At 38.1% G+C, this 19,335-nt stretch overlaps 1 protein-coding gene across 1 annotated transcript in view; it reads left to right on the top strand.

Annotated features, from left to right (window-relative positions):
• siz (Brefeldin-resistant Arf-GEF family protein schizo) overlaps positions 1-19,335 on the top strand; it is a 216,087-nt gene that overhangs the window by 172,559 nt on the left and 24,193 nt on the right. Inside the window, 2 exon segments of the mRNA XM_034981018.2 lie at positions 14,035-14,213; positions 16,524-16,668. Of these exon segments, the coding sequence (XP_034836909.1) occupies positions 14,035-14,213; positions 16,524-16,668 (324 nt within the window).

The raw sequence follows: 19,335 nt of genomic DNA, 5'->3' as shown, positions 1-19,335 counted from the left end.
ACACAGTATGGTAATGCTTACCTACTTACTAACGAAGTACGTCTCGTAGACCACCTCTTTAAGTTATTTTTACTATCGCCACGGAATACTTAATAGTACCTTCCAGTTAATTGCGACTTAAAGTAGTTTTCTTTAACTAACGAACTGAAATTTTTAATTTCCTTTATAAAGGGGATTCTATGTCCCGCTTGGTTTAAGACTTATGTTCATTCGATGAATAATAAAAGTCTATATATGTATATAAAAGTCAGTAAGAAAAAAACAAGGTGATATGGCTTATACCCCCGACGTATTTGGTAAACATATTTTGGAAAAAAATCAAAAATTGGATATGAAAATTTCGCAAAAAGCAAACGAACTAAAACTAGGGCTTACACCGTTTAACCCGAAGCTAAATGTATGTTCAAAAAAACCTCACCTAACGAACTTCTAGAAAAGCAATTCGTTTTCAACCATTGCATACTGGAATCGTTAAAAAACGAAAGCCGCAACGCATTTCGTCATAGTAGGCAATCTCGTTCACTGAAGGTCTAGACAGACACAACGTGTGACGGCAGCGACAATCACGTTGACTGCGACACATCATGTTGACTACGTCACAGCTGTGAACAATAATCATTTGAATGCATTGATTTGCAATACAAGAGACTGTATGAAGCACTTGATACTGCGTAGCGCAATATCGTCATTTCGAAGTGTTATCGACATCAGCCGTAAGGCCACAGTTCACGACAGTTAGGGAACTTGAAACAAAACATCAAAGCCTCGACGTCACTGGCAGACTGTTAAACGTTACCTACATTTGACACTAGGTAGGCTATGAAACAATTTTTCTTTGATTTGACGTCACCCGTAGCCTAATATTTGACATGTCGTCGATTCAGGATCAAACCGAGAGTTCCCTCTAGTTCTCTCCGGTACAGCACAGCTCATATATAGCATGAACACCTTCATAGTTTATACCGCTCCTTGTACCGCTACCGATCTTTTAAGAACAGTGATGGATAAGCATCCAACGGACATCACTGCAGCCGCTCTCTAAATGGCTGCTAAACATGGTTCATAATACAGTTCTTTGTGTTTCAACACGAGTTCAACGTGATGTTCCGATGTGCTGCTGTTATCGCGCTTTGTTTGTCCAAGCCTTAACAACGCTGCCCACTTTAATAACCAACTATTTTTCCTCAAACTGGGTCGTTCCTGCGCTGCGCCGGGCGCATTCAGCCGTATTAATCAAGTCGGTGCAACTGAATAGAGGCCCAGTCCCCCCACTGACAATGGAGGGGATGTCTCGCTCCATTTGACAAACAAACTGCACTCGCGATACTCGGCCAAAGCTCGGTCAAGTGAGCTATATAGCCTGACAATTTTATGAACTTTGTAAAGAAAGTTGAAGGAACTTAATCCCGAAAAGTTTTGAAAAGTGCCAATTTGTTTGAGCTACTTGTCGTGACTTCAAAGCGTTAACTAACAAATAGGATATATTTATAGGGTAGGGTTTTGTTTCCTAAATTCCTCCTGACCACGGGGCACCTGGTACGCCTTGATCATCCGTCAACTCAACAGATCATTACTTCCACAAGCAAATCGTGAAACCAACTTCCTTCGACAACTTTAAAATGGGGTTATTCAAGGGGCAGATAGGCAAACTCCTTTAAAACCAGCATTTTCAATTCCTCTGGTGCTGTAAATTCAACTGCAGTAGGTCTCCTGATTTTAATTCCGTTGTACACAATCTCTAAGCTAAACTAAAATGACACGTCTAAATATATTGCTATCCCTGTCATAATGTTGCTTGCGGAAAAGGATAGCACTAGATTTAGACCTGTTAATTTAGTTTAGTATAGAGAGAATCGGCCCCAATGTATTTACATAATACAGACATCGTACCAAATCCTACTAAATGTACCTAAAGAAATCCATTGCGTCGATGTGTTCTCTTACCTTGTCCGGATTCGTGCTCGTCTTTAACCACCATTCAAGTAAAGGCACTATCAGGCAAAAACTTGGCATCAATAAAAAATATAGGGGTCATTATTATGAAATTTATTCGCGCACGGAATTGAAGTCGTATTTTAAACCATATTTTTAGTGTAGCCGCATTTTAATGAATCCTCCCGGCGTGACCTAAAATCTTTTTAATTGAAATACGCCGCAGGAAACCTAAATAATATCCGTTTTTAAAGGTTCACGTTACTCTAGGAATATGTTGAATATGTTAAATGCACGATGTTTTTTTCATAAAGTTGCATGAGATTTTTATTGTGATTTGCTTTTTATTCAGTAGACTATTGGAATATTTCCAACGGAATAAAGACGTTAATAATAACCTATTTTTGTGTAACTGCTTTCGTCGCCTGCTAATTCGAGGAGCCCATCTATCGAGTGACTAACAAACTTGTCACCGTCTGCTCATTTTGCGTGACATATACCAGAAATAGCATTCCATTCATAATCTCACTAAGAACTTAGTTAAATTCGTTTCATATTTCCTCATTCAAAGCTCAGTTATTTGCATTTTTGGGAAACTCTGGTGACCATTGGTTCCGATATCAATGTTGGTGACCATCGTAAATGGCGTCATTAGCACTGAAGGTCAAGTATAGACATGACGACGACAAAAATCCCGTGAGAACTCTTTGTTTTCCCGTGATTAAAACTATCGGATGTCTATCCGTCTCTAGGATGCAAGCATATTAAAAATTTCGCCCTACAAGGGTTCCTTTTTTCCTTTTGAGGTACGGAACCCTAAAAAAGGTAAAAACAGATAGACACTTTCGCCTTTATAACTATTTTACGTATAAATAGACAAAGTATGGTATTTTCTTTCATTACAAGTGACGCAATGACCCGACTTTGCTCTAATAAGTGGAGGGGTCGTTAGAACAACAAAGTTGAAAAATTGCAGCGCTGTTTAATTGGAACGTACACTTCGAATTTTCCCATTTAGGCCACACTGAGGCTTTGTTCTGGCGCCGCTCCAACAGAGACGGGAAACCAGCGCATACATGAATAATCTGGGTTTGTTATTTCTCTTGCCGTACGAAACCCGTACACAGTACCGAATTCACTGTAAGTTGTAACTGCATTTTAGTAACTATCATCATCATGATCAACCCATTACTGGCTCACTACAGTACACGGCTCTCCTCTCAGAGTGAGAAGGGTTTTGGCCATAATTTACCACGCTGGCCTGGAGCGGATTCTTCTTCACACACCTCTGAGAACATTAAATATACCTGTTAGTAACTGATAGTAACGTTACTAAAGTTACGTGACTAATACTATTATAATATTAGTATACTTCGATTCGGAGACTGGACTCTGTGATATCTTCTTCACATTTCTTTCCATTTCATTCATCCATTCCTCCAATAAGTGGAGGGTCGTTAGAACAACAATATTGAAAAACTACAGCACAGTTTAATTGGAACATACACTTCGAATTTACCCATTTGGGCCATACTGAGGCTTTGTTCTGGCTCCGGTCCGAGACGGGAAACCAGCGTATACATGAATAAGCTGGGTTTATTATTTCTCTTGCCGTACGAAACCCGTACACAGTACCGAATTTCCTGTACGTTGTAACTGCATTTTAGCGGTTGTAACGCCTGCTTCTATACAACATTTAAAGTCAAATCATTTATTCAAAATAGTTACCATTGTACACGTTTTGATTGTCAATTGTTTAATTTTTAACATAATGACGTACCTATCTAATGGTGACAATTCATTACGTAAACTTAAAATGTTACGAGTACCTAACAGTATGGTGATAGTAGTAGAGGCATATGAAAACGAAGATTTCACAGAGTGCTGCAGTCATCGAGAGTCTTAAACTATAATTTCACATTTTCCTGAATATATACTATAGAAGATTGTGTCATGACGTCATATTATAGTTACAAAACACATACGTAATAGGTATACGGTGCCAAAAATATTATCTACTCAAAATTGGCATTGAAAAACCGTGCTTATGTGAAACGACAATTAATTTTGATCATAAACCCCCAATTATCCGTTACCCCTCTCGCTTGTGTTGGAGCGACGCCAACAACGCTTCAACGTTCCCCTAAATGAAAGACTCAATGTTACAATTAAATTACTTAACACTGCAGTGTTTTTAATTCTGTTGTATTGTCAACCATAATTTAAAAAAACCTTTGACGACCTCCCTGGCGAAGTGGCTCCGCTGTGGTCTTATTAGTGGGAGGTCATGAGTTCGACTCCCGAGTCCCGGCAGGGGAAATTTGGGATTTTATAATCTCTCAATTTTCTCTGGTCTGGTGGGAGTCTTCGGCCGTGGTTAGTTACCACTTTACTGGCAAAGCCGTACCGCCAAGCGTAGCGTTCCGGTACGATGCCGTGTAGATACTGATCAGGCGTATGGGTTTTATAAAAAAAACTTCCATACCCCTTCCAGGTTAGCCTGCTTCCATCTCAGACTGCACCATCACTTACCACCAGGTGAGATTGCAGCCTAGGACTAACTTGTATCTGAATAAAAAAACCATACAATCATGAAAATTCAGAAGCAGGTATGAGACAGTTAATACAATTTGAATCAAATTATGTGCTAACTCTTTTATCGGTAACCAACGTTACTAAACGAAAATAACAGCAGAATAATACAATTATGCAACTAGTTTACTAGTACAATATTATTAGAAATTTTACGATAATTTTTCCGTTACTTGAGTATCGTTGTATTTAATCAATAATAATGTCTTTTTGTACATTGTATTGTACCTTTTTTTACCTACTTCCTCGAAACGTGTCTTTTACCACTTTAATTTCTTTACTATATATTTTACTGATATTATGACGTAATCAAGTTAATAGCCAGTTACAACTTATAGTGAACTAGCTTATGCTCGCAACTTTGTCCACGTGGACTACTCAAATTTTAAACCCCTATTTCACCCCCTTAGGGGTTGAATTTTCAAAAATCCTTTCTTAGCATATGCCTACGTCATATTAGATATCTGCATGCCGAATTTCAGCGTGATCAATCCGGCAGTTTGAGCTATGCGATGCTAGATAAGTCAGTCAGTCAGTCAGCTTTTCTTTTACTGATACTGTACGGGTTTCGTACGGCAAGAGAAACAAACCCAGATTATTCATGTATACGCTGGTTTCCCGTCTCCGTTGGAGCGGCGCCAGAACAAAGCCTTGGTGTAGCCTAAATAGGAAAATTTGAAGTGTATGTTCCAATTAAACTGCGCTCCAGTGTTTTTCAACTTTGTTGTTCTAACGACCCCTCCACTTATTGGAGGAATGTATGAATGAAATGGAAAGAAACGTGAAGAAGATGTCACAGAGTCCAGTCTCCGAATCGAAGTATACTAATATTATAATAGTAACAGTCACGTAACTTTAGTAACGTTACTAAAATATCATAAAAACGCATTACAAACTTAAAATATATTATGTAGAAACGTTTCTACATGATTATGAAATGTTATGTTAGGTTTTAAAAATATGTAATGCGCAAAGAGACTGCTTAAACGCGGTGATTATTATGAAATTTGTAAATTATATTTTCTAGACTTGCAATGATGTGGGCGGATGAGTTTCAGGAGCTAATTGGTACTGATTCTGAGCACAACTTAATTTTAGAGTATTCGCATCCTCTTCTTACTAATGTAATATGAAAAGGACAGATATGGAGTGACAGTTTTAAATGTAATTTTAACTTTAGCTGCCAGTCGCGAGCCTATATCGCTTTCACATCTTATACTGCACCTGGAGTTATCATTATCAAGATCATTTTAGATCATCCTAGCATTACGGAAATAATAAAATAAAATGTTTATAATGAAAATGAAAAAATATTTATTTACCATAGATCAATCAATTATAACATTGTGTACCATTGTACCCACACTAGGTAGTCCTGTGTCGTGGGTACCTAATAGAATTAACAATAAACAATTACCGGTAAATTGACGCTCGGTTTACTAGTCTACGTTCACTTAACTAAGGTAAGTATTTATCTACGATTAAAAATAAGGTTACAGTACAAGCTATGTTAAGATTGATTATATACATTATTGTGTTAAGTATAATAAGTATATTATCTATCTAGGGGCCTCAAGAAAGCTCAGAGTCACTCAGCGGGCGATGGATAGAGCTATGCTTGGAGTTTCTCTACGTGATCATATCAGGAATGAGGAGATCCGTAGGAGAACTAGAGTAACCGACATAGCTCAACGGGTTGCGAAGCTGAAGTGGCAATGGGCAGTGCACATAGTTCGTACAACCGATAGACGTTGAGGTCCCAAAGTGCTGGAATGGCGACCTCGCACCTGAAGACGCAGCATTGGAAGACCCCCCCACTAGGTGGACGGGCGACATCAGACGAGTCGCTAGAAGCTGTCGCTAGAAGTCGCTGGATCCAGGCGGCGCAAGACCGTGGCGTGTGGAAGTCCCTACAAGAGACCTATGTCCAGCAGTGGACGTCTATTGGTTGATGATGATGATGATGATGATGAATATCTAATTCCTATCTCGAAAGTTGCAATTTTCTAGTTTCATAGCTCTACATTTTGATTAAAGTCAAACATCTACAGAATATGCAGTAAATCGTAGATCAATTTAGCTCTGAAATTGCTTGCAACGTAGATATTCACTAAGCTATAGGATAAGCGCATCTTGGGCTTTGAGTTAAACTTATGTGGATAAAGTTCGATAAGTAAGCAAATTCATTTGACAGGGTAACGCGTTTGGCGTGCAATATAGTTGAACTTTGTTACTTGTTCTTGTTGGATTTAAGTTGGACATATTGGAATGTCTTAAAGCAAGAGTATGTTACTTATTGCGAATTTTATTCTGGATTACCTCTTTTACTTGTCCACTGTGAAAATTCAAACTACAGTCGTTTATTTAGTTTGCTTTATGTAGGTGCTAGCTTATGCTCGTGACTTTGTCCGCGTGGACAAAACCCCTTTTCAAACCCCTATTTCACCCCCTTAAGGGCTGAATTTTCAAAAATTATTTCTTAGCGGATGCCTACGTCATAAAAGCTATCTGCATGCCAAATTTCAGCCCGATCCGTCCAGTATTTTAGCTGTGCTTTGATAAATCAGTCAGTCAGTCAGTCAGTCAGTCACCTTTTCCTTTTATATATTTAGATTGTCAAAGGTTAGTCTGTTAGTTTTATCTACCACGTTAATAGGTAAGGGTCTGAACACTAAACAATCATTTGTTGAAAGAACTTAGCTAGGACTAAATGAACACTTAGCGATATATTTACAAAGGCCCGCTAGAAATCACAGAATCGTGTACTCTTACTTAGCGTTAAGAACGTCAACGGATAGTCACGAAGTTACTATAGAAAGTCAGTGAAAACCGATGAACACTATAATTTAAACTGTCCCCGATATTAGATGATCGTTTGTTTATACTTTATAATAATTTATTATGCTATGTTTTTCCTTCTTGCTCGCAAACTCAGAAACTTTCTTTAAGTATTGTACCTAATATAGTTAGTGAAAAAGTCTATGGAAATTATGTGATGGAACGAATAGGTGCCTATATTAGCGAGTTTTGTATGTTTTTGCTTTAATTTTATTTTTATTTTCGACACAAATAATGTTTAACAAGCCCGTTTTAGACACAGCAAAAAAAACCACGAAGGTTTAGATGAAGTGTGTCATTCCATCTACTTATAAACATAACAGTGTTTCCACAAATAACTATTTGTCTGTTCATCTCATTCTGAGAGGAGACTTGTTCTCAACTGTTGGCGGAGAAAGATTGAGATGATGGTGATAATTATGAATTATTTATCAATATCAGTAATATCTAGCAATGTGCTGTGTAAAAGCAATGTGCTACCAAGTAAAAATTCGTCGTCAATCGATAGACAACGTAGGGAGTACCACATGCCGCGAGTTTGCCAGTTCACTGCGACTGAGGGGTCTGCCAACGCTGCGCTATCTGGTCTGAGGTCTCCATTCAAGCATCTTGGGACCTCCACAAATATTGACACATTTATCAATGGATATTGTCATGAAGAATTTTTCCAATTCTGACAAGACATTTTATCCTTTGTCTTACCGGATGTTATCGCCTAGAAAACGCTTACAATCCAATATTATAGTACAGTTTATCACTTGGGTAAAGCGCAAAATTGCAATCCTTACTTATAAAAAGCTACGCTTGTGACACACGCTTGACCGCGCATGGCCATTGTCAAGGAACCACGCGTCGTTCCGCGTTGCTAACTGGAATGAATGAATGAATAGAATAATTACATTCCATATTCGGCCATATTATGCTGAGTGCAATGGACCTTTGAAGTGAATTGCCTACCATAATATAGTTCATATTTTGTGGTTTATTAGGGCTGTGATTTATGCTATCAACATTATCAACCGATTGACGTCCATTGCTGGACAATGGACATAGATCTCTTTTAGGGACTTCTACGCTGCTCTTTCCGGTGCGAAAGAGTAGAGTTTACTGTGTTTATTGCGACCTAGTTAAGTACTATCACACTGATAGGTACTGCAGCTCGCATTTTTACACCAATTCAAATTGTTTTGTTCTTTGAGTCTCCTTTTGATGTCCATGTTATCCAGAAGCTTAACAGCCTCCAAATTAACACGATAGCGAAGTCGATGTTGGAGAGCTTCTTCGTAAAATATGTGTTCTAATAAATTTAAGTCTAAATGACCACCTGGCTTCACTCGCATGGCTACATTTGGTCAAAGCGAACTGTATGCAGTGTGTACTTGACGTTACAGTAATTTCATTACGCTCCGACAGACACTCGCGATGCCGCGGGGAATAATATTATAAAGTACTGTTAGCTGATAATTTTCTTCTACTTTATTAGCTCTTTTAATTATTTATCGACGTGGGCTCAATTATTGAAACCTGCTCATATCAAAATACAATTAATAAGTGTTTCTTGGTTTCTATGATGCTTTTATTAGGTAGGCTGTTTTGTATGTCAACCTGAAATTAGTATACAAGAGTCAAGACCCTAGATAACTTCCAAAGCATGTGTTTCGGCACCTGAAATCTATCACTCTAAAGAGAGGGGGGGGGGGGTCTTCTTCGATGGGCCGTAATTAAACAAGTTAAGCATGTACGTAAGTCCGAAGTTTGTGGAAATCTTTCGAGAGACGAAGGAAAAAAAGCAGGTGCTTCTGATATTTTGAAAATACAGAAAACATTAAATTTATCTCTAGGTATGCCAAAAATATAATAGAAATGAGATTATCCAGATCTGTATTCTGTAAGCACTGAATTTCTTCCCGGCTTTAGCTCTGTGGAAATCAACGTTAAGAATCAGAGCCGGATTCATTCAGTTCTTTGACTATTCAAAATTCAATGGAGCTTGCTAACTCGATTTGAATAAATCTTAGTTTATATATTACCTACTTGGAATTTGAAAAGCGTCACATTTTAAAAATTCCGGAATTTTCTTGCCTTTATTGAAAGTTAAAACGGATTTTACAAAGAAATAGCGGCAAATTCCGGGCGCGTTTGTTGGAATCTAAGTACAAAATTATTCAGGACCACATTCCTAAGGGCCAGCGCGTACGGAGCGGAGTAGAGCCAAGTTTTTGACAACAACTTAAACTCAGCTTTATGTGTACCGTGACATATGGTTGAAATTGGTACCATCAGTCAGCCTGTTTGCGTCCACGGCTGGACATATGTAGGTCTTCCCGAGAGCGCGTCTCCACACATGGTTTCCGCCTTCCTCATCCATCCACTTCTCGCTTCCTTCTTAAGGTCGTCAGTCCCGCGGGTTGTAGGTCGTCCCATACTGCGATTACTGGTACGCGGTCTCCACTCCAGAGCACGTCTGCCCCAGCGGCCATCGGTTCTGCGACAGACATGGCCTGCCCATTGCCACCAACTGCTTGCTAATTCGTTCAGCTGTGCCGGTAATTTTGGTTTTCCTACGGATTTTCTCATGCCACAGAGAGACGCCCAACATAGTTGAAATTGGTACACTGGTATACAAAAGACAGAGGAGAGGAGACTCTAAGATTAGTTTGAGTTGTTTTCAAAGGATGTGTTTGAAAAAGATGCCGCGACTCCACTCCACTTCACTCTACCGGTGTGTACCTGAGTTTTCGAACAGAGCTGAGTGGCTGATATTCGTGTAGCATTCTGAACATCAAAGCCAACCAATCTTTGAAGTTTCAAGATAATTCCGACTTACCTTTGATTTAAAAGTTCAGAGCATTTTCTACCGTGATGAAACTAGTTTCTCTATCAAGGAATTCGGGGCGGTTATCTAAGTTAATAAGTAAAAGTTTATTTGCAACTTTTAATGACTTTTCTTGGAAATGATTTATTCTAGATTGGCTCAGATTCTTTTGGAGGCTTTCTTTGAACGCGGCGTGTTACTAGCACCGTATTTCGCACGTGTAAACGATTACAATCTATTCGGAGCTATGTACGTTTTTTAAGCAATTCAATGTAAATACCATATGCTTTAACGGTGAAGGAAAACATTGTTAGGAAATCTGAGCTCTCTAAAGATGTGTGAAGTCTGTCAATCCACACTCGGCTAGGTGATAGACCATGGCCAAACTGTTCTCATCCTGAGAGGAAAACTGTGCTCTGCTGCAATGTGCTGTGCTGTGATAGTAAGTCGGCGATGAGTTGAAAACTTTATAACTTCAATCTCTGCGCCGTAGGTAGGTATACATTATTGCTGAGGGTCCATTTGAATCAAATAATAGTAGAGATTTTTTTGGAATAATGGAGGTTAAAAAGCAAAAAAAAACTAAGTATAATATGAAAGATTAAGGTACGGAAAACATACCAGGAGATCATATAAGTACCTATATCCTTAATATATAGTGTCTACTCCTTGAAACTAATTAGTTTTACTAATTAAGTAGTAGTAATTAGTTTACATAAAGTACGTATCTTGTTACTTAAAGACATTATGTATTATGTATCCTTAATTATGATTCGAGATACATAATATCTTTATAGAACAAAATACGAGGCAACATGATGACAGTGCGTGATAAACGCTATATTTAGTCATAATAAAATATTATATTAAAATCTGAAGAGGTAAATAAATTATCTTTTCTAACTGTACAGAAGAATATAAGATCTAAAGTTAACTTATAACATTACCCGTGTTTTCTTTCTAAGCTGCAGCAACCTTTAGCACCAGGTGAGGGTTATTATCACCAACATCTGATAACTGTAAAACTCGTTCTTTTAGTCGAGTTGTATGCGGAAATCCACAGCATTATTATCCCAAGAAAACCTCAACCATTATGTGATTGATGCAATAAGGTCACGCCCCTCAGCAAGGAGGAAGAGTGAAGACGACCATAAAGAGGAGATTAGTTAAGGGCTAACTTGTTCTCGAATAATTAAACAAAAACTTCTCAAATTATGATGACAATACCCGATATAACACCGTATTTGCTGACATAATAAACCAGGAGAACATAACATATGGAGGGATAAACATATCTCCAGTATACAGGATAAGATCTAAAGTTACGACATCACCCGTATTTTTCCTCGCTGTGCAAACGCAAGATAGTGGAAATATTTACACAAGGTAACTGAAACCGCCGGGTTGCGGTAAATAGGTCATCCCAAAATGATAACGTTCCCAGGCTACGAGATTATGAGTATAAACATTTCGCGGTGCTAGCAGGAAACAATGTATTTTAGACTCGCTGATCCGCCCTGGTTTCGCTTGGGTTGGATTTTTGCGAATCCATTCTACGTCCACGGGAGTCTGTCTACGTTATAGAACTAGCGATCCGCCCCCGCTTCGCACTATGCCTCGGATTATGGTTGCTTTTCTTGCCTATTTATATTTCGACGCTTTCTTGCACACTCTCGACTCTATACTTCATTTCGAATTTTCATTGTGGGCCTTTCTATTCGTCTTTGTTGAAAGGTAACTGTTTATATACCTGATGATTTTAAGTTGCATAATATGTGCTAAACTTCAATTTTAAAATATTTAGGGACGATCCAAGATAAAATAAGTGTTTTTGTACGAGTACTGACGCGGTAGAATTGGGCGAAATTTTGTTATCTTTGCGGCGGAACAAGTGGGTGATTGTGATAACAGGTCATATACCTGTAAAAAATGGTTATTTGGGTCGGTTTTTCACAATGGAGTTTCGAGCTCATGGTATATTTTTATTTCGGCTGACGTCAAAATGACTGACGAAATCTCCATGTCAATGAGACATGGTTCCAGCGCAATCGCAATTTGCGGGACTTATACCACATTTCATTTTCATTATTGGTGGTATCAGTCTGATGAGATGGTAATCAGTCGAAGAATTTCCGTCGATAAAAAAATACAATGTTAGCAAGGAATATTTATTTTTATTCAAACCTAAAGATATTTCTAGAAGATATCATATTACGCTAAAGATATTATGCGAAACTTAAATACTTAAAGCAAGTAATGTTTGAAAGCTCGTTGACCTAACCTACAAACGGACTAACTGGCTAGGTAAGGGCCTGCCCACGAATTTTTCATTAGGAGTGGTAGCTTATAGCGCGGCGAAATATCACGATACAAGTCACTACTAGTATAGATACAAGTCACGCCGCGCCGTCATCGTTTGCGCTGTGGCCGCCCACCTTAGTTCGTAGGCGGATTCACACTAGCCCATACTACCAAATAGATACATTACTAACCTAAAATAAAATTATTGCGAGCGTTACTTAAAAGTTTGGAATTTCATATTTATTTTAATTTAATTTTCTGGGAGGAGATAAATCGAACAACTACTTACTACAACAGTACCTTTACCCTGAATTTATACATGCGCCTTCCTCGCCTCGGCTCACCATCCAGTGTGCTCTCACTGGCACATATTGTGTAAACTGTAAATGTATCTTTAAAACAAACAGGATATTTTCAATTCTGTCTGACACTTCTGTTTATGTCAGTTTAATTTTGTAAGAAATTGCAGAATAAAGAATTATTAAAGCTTTATGTTTTCTCTAAATCGAATATGGAATTTCCGCCTGTCGCCCCGCTCGCCGCACCGCTTATTCGTGGATGGGCGGTTACAGAGCTCAGTCGCTTTCTTCTCGCCTTTCAAATAAACAGTCATAATGAGGTCACAGTTAGATCGTAATTTTTATGAAAGCCCAGTTCTATCTTTAGTCTATTTAAAAAGAAAAATGTTAATGAGATAGGAGATAGGTATTACAGTAATGAGACATTTACGCAATTAAAATGTTAAGGGCTCTTTAAAAAACTTGTTTGGTGTTTTTGGCATTTGCTGTATGGACAAAATGTCAAATAGAAACTATGGAAAGATTTATAATCAAAAGCCACAAAGCAAAAAAGAAGACAAAAAGAAGAATTTTAATTTCACCTTTGGGGACGAGTTGAGTTTTAACCACGATTGCATTTATGTATTGGTTAATGAGTTGACAATCACTGTTTAGCCATGTGATGATGCAGATTGCAGTTTACAAAGGAAAATATTATAATTTAAACATCAGGTCCATGCATATTTAACTATGCCAATATCATCAGTTGGTGGGCATTCAACCATGAATATCTCCATGGGAACACGAACACCTCACGATATCTACAATCATGAGTCACTGTATTTTAAAATGTACCCTAAATTCACAATAGCATAAACATATAGGTGTAGACAAAATGTATGGCAATCTCTCGACAGTTCAAAACTTCTTTTGGTTCAAGACCTCAACAGTCTGATATATCTACCTACTGCATATTCTATGGATTTAAGCTAACTTTACAGTACTGTAATACGTTCAGATGACGTCATTATCATTTTTTTAGTGTTTCAGTGTTGGAGAATTCACTGCATGCTCGTTCTGTAAGGCCTGAATTCGTCTTACGCTTATGTCGGGGGTAAAGCGACGCAGTCAGTTTTACCAGCATTGCATAGATGTATATGGCTACGCTAAACAGCTCACAATTTATGGTCATACGCGCGATCGGCGTACGCGATCGCGAATTATCAAAAATCTTGTAGATGGTTCAATATGCTGAATATTCTTTTCCTTTGTCCCCAGCTTCTCCCAGAAGGTCGACGAGGAGGAGGGCGGCGGGGGCGGCGCGCTGCATCCACCGGACGGCTTCTACTCGCACCAGCACAGCATCCACAGCGGACACCATGGTCACAACGCCGAGCCTGACCGGGGCTACATGGACGGCAACCGATACGTCACCGCTGTGCACAGACCTTTGCCTGGTGAGTACACAGACTCGTATAGGAAACGATTTGCCTCCTCGTTTCTATTTAGAACCGCTAGGATATGGAACGCCCTTTCAGCATCAGTTTTCCGTTCCAAATTTTTATATGGGTACCTTCAAGTCAAGAGAGAATTGGCATCTTCTAGACAAGCGTGCTCCATCTTAGGCTGCATAATCACTTGCCAGCAGGTCTGAACTCTGATTGCAGACAAGCACTAGTCTATAAATTTAAAAAAAAATACACATTCAAACCATTGAAAAAATTAAATTATCCCACTTCTGATGTCAACAGCCAAAGCGGCTACGTTAAAGTAGACTGGAAGTATGTACGTGGAGGATAAAATCAGAACAGAATAAAATCACTGCAGTTTGTAAACCATAGCTTGGAGAGACGTTGTAAACCTGGCTTTGCCTTTTAAGAGAATTCGGTGTAGATTTATTTAAATTACTTGTAAAAATTAGTCGCCTGTGGTGAGTCTATCGAGAGCAGGATCCCAGGATCTCAGGACGCACTAGGATGAACAACAAATTATTGTTTCACCACTTTACATGTTATAATATAATGAATCTAAAGATGGTAAGCGTTTGCCTGGTTAGAGAATGCCTGTTTAAACGCATTTTGAAGATACCAACTTTACAAATGGGAACAGAAATGCCGGAAAGGAATTCCATACCCTAATCACGCGCTTTGCGGTTCGTATCGTAAACTTTAGACCTCTGCAACATTTGTAGTATGGGATCAGAATTTGTAAGAACCCTATTTACTTTAGGGCCATAGCAGATACGAGGCTTTTGAATGATGTATCATCGAATGGGTATTTAGTTGCTTTTCGGAAGCTCGATGCCGCGTTGAACGGTTCAGACACATATTTACCATCTCCAGTCGCTAGTTGTAGCGATCAAGTCGACATTCGGGGGGGGCAATATCATATATCATCACTTAATATCGGGTGTGATTGTGGTCAAGCGTGTGCCTATAGCGAATAAAAATAAGTACAGTACGCGGCCAAAAGTAATGTACATCAGCCTTTAGAATGATCTCCTTCTAAATGTATATTACTTTCGGCCGTGTCCTGTATATTTTTACGTGGGACTGCATGCTGACCGGTTGCACTTGGTGTCAAAGTTTTATGTTCAAGTTTATCATTACCCTTGATTCTTCTATTATTACCAAATGCATTTCTCAATTTCTAGAGAAGCTTTGGGTTCTTAGAATGAAAGCTCTTTTTATACTTACGTTCTTCGTAATTTGTGTTTTACTATGTCAGACAATTGTGTTAATCAAGCACAATTTTAACATATTCAATAAAATTTGTAATTCGAGATCTGTAAACTCCGGACCCCCAAAATGAGACTTCAAAGTGAACGCTTACAAAATACCGCAGAATAATACCTACCTAAAATAGCTGACGAAATTTCTGCGAGCGAGAGAATTACAAATAAGTTGTTTAACGTTTTAAACAATTCGGTCGGTATCAGACTGTGTTTAATGTTGATGTTAATTTTAATTACCGCATTGGACGCTTATCGTTCACGTTTTTTTTGTTTTACTTAGCCTTGAATGTTTATTAAGTACGAGGAGGTACGCATCGAGTTTGTACCTACGTGACTTTTTTTATTGCAAATGACTATAGACTAATATATTATAGCCTAGTCATTTGCATTATGAAATACTGGCAGTTGCCCGCGACTTCGTCCGCGTAAAATTTCTGGTTTCTCATGAGATCTGAAATTTTGCCGCTGGAAAATGCCTCACTTACCTACTCACTCAGTCTAACCTTAAGGCATGGAACCCATCAGAATATCTAAATGCCAACTTCAAAAACATAGGATTTTCATATAACTTTTCAACCCCCATTAAGGGGGTAACCCCTAGGGGGGAATTTAGTTAGATCCTTTCTTATCTGATACTCTACCCCCTAGGAAGAACCTACGTTTCAAATTTAAAGTAATAATAACAATAGTTAAACATTTCTATAAAAACATTTCCCCCCTATTTTACCACCCTTCAGGGGGGAATTTCCCAAATTGACTTATATACAGATTTTTATTATTTAAAGCTAATAAACTAAATGTCGATTTTCATGTCTCTAACTTCAAAAACATAGGACTTTCATACAACCTTCGACCCCCCGTTTCACACCCCTAGGGGGGAATTTTTCAAAATTGTTTCTTAGCTGACACCTACGTCCTAGTAAGAACCTACCGTCCAAATTTCAAGATATCTCTTCAAACAATGTACCCATTGGTTTTGGTTATACATACCTGGGTTCTACTTTCTAAGAGAATAATATTTACTTGGTTCCAGCTCTAAACCACTCCAACTCGTCATGCTCGTCAGCGTCGAACGCGTCGACGGGCGCGGCGCTGTGCGCGGGCTCAGCGGAGCCGGCACCCCCGCTCTACATCGCCGCACCGCCCGAGGGCTTCGGGATGGCCGTTCATACCAACAGGTATGAAAACATGATTAGGTATGTAACTTATGTTTTTTTACCACTAAATAAATCCAACTCGTCATGCTCGTTGAGCGAATCGACGTTATTCGAGCTGGCCGTTCATACCAACAGGTAAGAAAACATTATTAGATAGGTATGTAACTAATACTCCTTATAACACTAAACCCCTCTAACTCAAGATTGTGAGCGTCGAAAACGTCGGCAGACTTTGGGATGGCGTTTATACCGACAGGTATGAAAATATCATTAGGTATGTAATGTAACCAATGTTCTTTGTGGCACTGCACCACTCCAACTCGTCGTACTCATCAGCATCGAAATCACTGACATACTTTATACCGACAGGTATGAAACTCAGGAATGAGGAATGAGTGTTGGTTCATACAGGTGACTATTGAGGAATTTTGCATTCTCTATTTTTACCTCCAGTAGGATGTATGAACACAACCTACCAAAAAAAAAATTGCTTCGAAAAATTAACGAAGGCTTTCCAATCGAATTGCACATGATGAAGAGAACAATAAAATAGGTGATAATATGTAGTAAGTAATACTAGATTTATCTGATTTCTGTGGTATAATTAATCCAAGCGCCTTGAACGCTCTTCATGGTTTTACATGGATATGAATACACCTCGTATCATGGAGAAATATGTATAAAAAATTTCACCTCAATTCTTAAAAAATCATGAGAACATTTAAAGACGTTACGTCAGCAATGAAATGTTTCTTGCGGATTTATTTTATCTTATCCGAAACCAAAAATCCAATGTTAAGAAAGCTAAGTGTAAATTTATAGCCACCTATTCAATTGCAAATACTTTTTGCGCTGCTTTTTTGTCAAGCTATGAATTAGAAAGTTTTCACAGTAAATTATACACGTTGCGTAAAGTGGCTATGCTCGTATATTATTTTGAATAGTGCATTAAGTTAGGGTCAAAGCACATAGCGGCAAAATGACAATCTTGTCCGTTATAAAGTAAACTGAACTTTATCTCGACGAACTATACAATGTGTGAAATAAACTTAATAAAAGTGGTTATTTTTTTGTGTCCATATGTAGGTACATACCTATATAGAGGCCTCTTTATTCGCCTAGAGAATCATCTCTTAAAATTAAGATTTTAAAAAAATCTACACAAATACATTATTAGTATGGTAATCTAAGCTGTGATAGCCTAGTGGTTAGGACGTCCGCCTTCTAATCGGAGGTCAAGGCTTCGATCCCGGGCACGCACCTCTAACTTTTCAGAGCTGTGTGCGTTTTAATTAATTAAATATCACTTGCTTTAACGGCGGAGGAAACCATCGTGAGGAAACCTGCATGCCTGAGAGTTCTCCATAATGTTCTCAAATGTGTGTGAAGTCTACCAATCCGCACATGGCCAGCGTGGTAGACTATGGCCAAAATCCTTCTCACTCTGAGAGGAGACCCGTGCTCTGTAGTGAGCCGGTGATGGGCTGATCATGATGATGATGGTAATCAGTGGAAATAAAGATCACTGTGCTTTGCAAGATTTTATAGAAGGCGCGTTCAACGCTCCGGCTCTCACACAATGTGTATTAAGCTTTAAGGGGACTCAGTTCGGTGCTTTCTTCATACAAACGTAGGAGGGAAATTACAACAATATTCGATATTTTACGCACAAAATTAAGAATTATATCGATTTATCTCGTCATTATCTAGGTTTATTGATATATAAAACATTGAAAAAAATATTAATTTAAAAGTTACGAGGCTCAAAAGATTCCTATTTTAACACTAAATTAATGACAACTTTGGATGTAAATAAATAAGATTAGGGATATGAAAATTCTAAAACAATTTATCATTAGACGTAGTTTATTTATTCATTACTTGAAATAACTTTACTTTGCAAACATAAATTCAGCAGTTTTTTCTCAAAAATACTCTTCCTAAACCCTTTTCGCGCGCTTGATTTCAGTGAAAATCATCGTGCCTCTCAACTTTCTCATACAATGTCAAGTGAAAAGCAAACATGTTACCCACGTGCGCTGCCAATTTCGGTCGAGCGTCCTGCGTCACCTTAAGATCTCTTAACTTAATTAAGTAATGCTAAAGAAACTTTGTACAAAAGCACAATAAATCATGCAAGCAAGATTATAATGTGTGACGCATTATTTATTAGCGGAGTTCTGGTGTCTTGGGTTGTTAAGGAAAGACAGTTCTTATTGAGATTTATTCAGTCTGTGAAGTTTAGTTATACTGTATGTTCTATAATAATTTAAGCACGCTTGAAAATGGTGGTCTGGTCCTTCCTTCAATAATAGGGATGGTGCCTACTAGTCAAATCAGCAACTTTTATCAAACGTCAAATCGCTCGTTCTTATCGGCAAAAAGGTATATGTATGAAATATACGCATACATAGATTTGACGTCTTAAATTCGTCTTCATTTCGCCGTAATTTTTTAAATTAAATCGATAACTTAAAATGGTTAGCCAAACTTTAAACTAACGACTACGATTCTACGAATTTTCGAAGAAGAAAATAAATTATTTCCTTAGTAAGTAATTATTAAATAGCGGTATTTAATAATTACGTACTAAAAAAATAATTTATTTTTCACATAGGCACCATCCCAATTCTAGTCAAACAATATATGTATCTTTCTCTAGTTCATATTGTTTTACATATAATATGT

The sequence above is a fragment of the Maniola hyperantus genome, chromosome 23 (genome assembly GCF_902806685.2).
Source record: "Maniola hyperantus chromosome 23, iAphHyp1.2, whole genome shotgun sequence".
Classification (NCBI taxonomy): Eukaryota; Metazoa; Arthropoda; class Insecta; order Lepidoptera; family Nymphalidae; genus Maniola; species Maniola hyperantus.
This window is presented reverse-complemented; position numbering and strand designations above follow the sequence as displayed.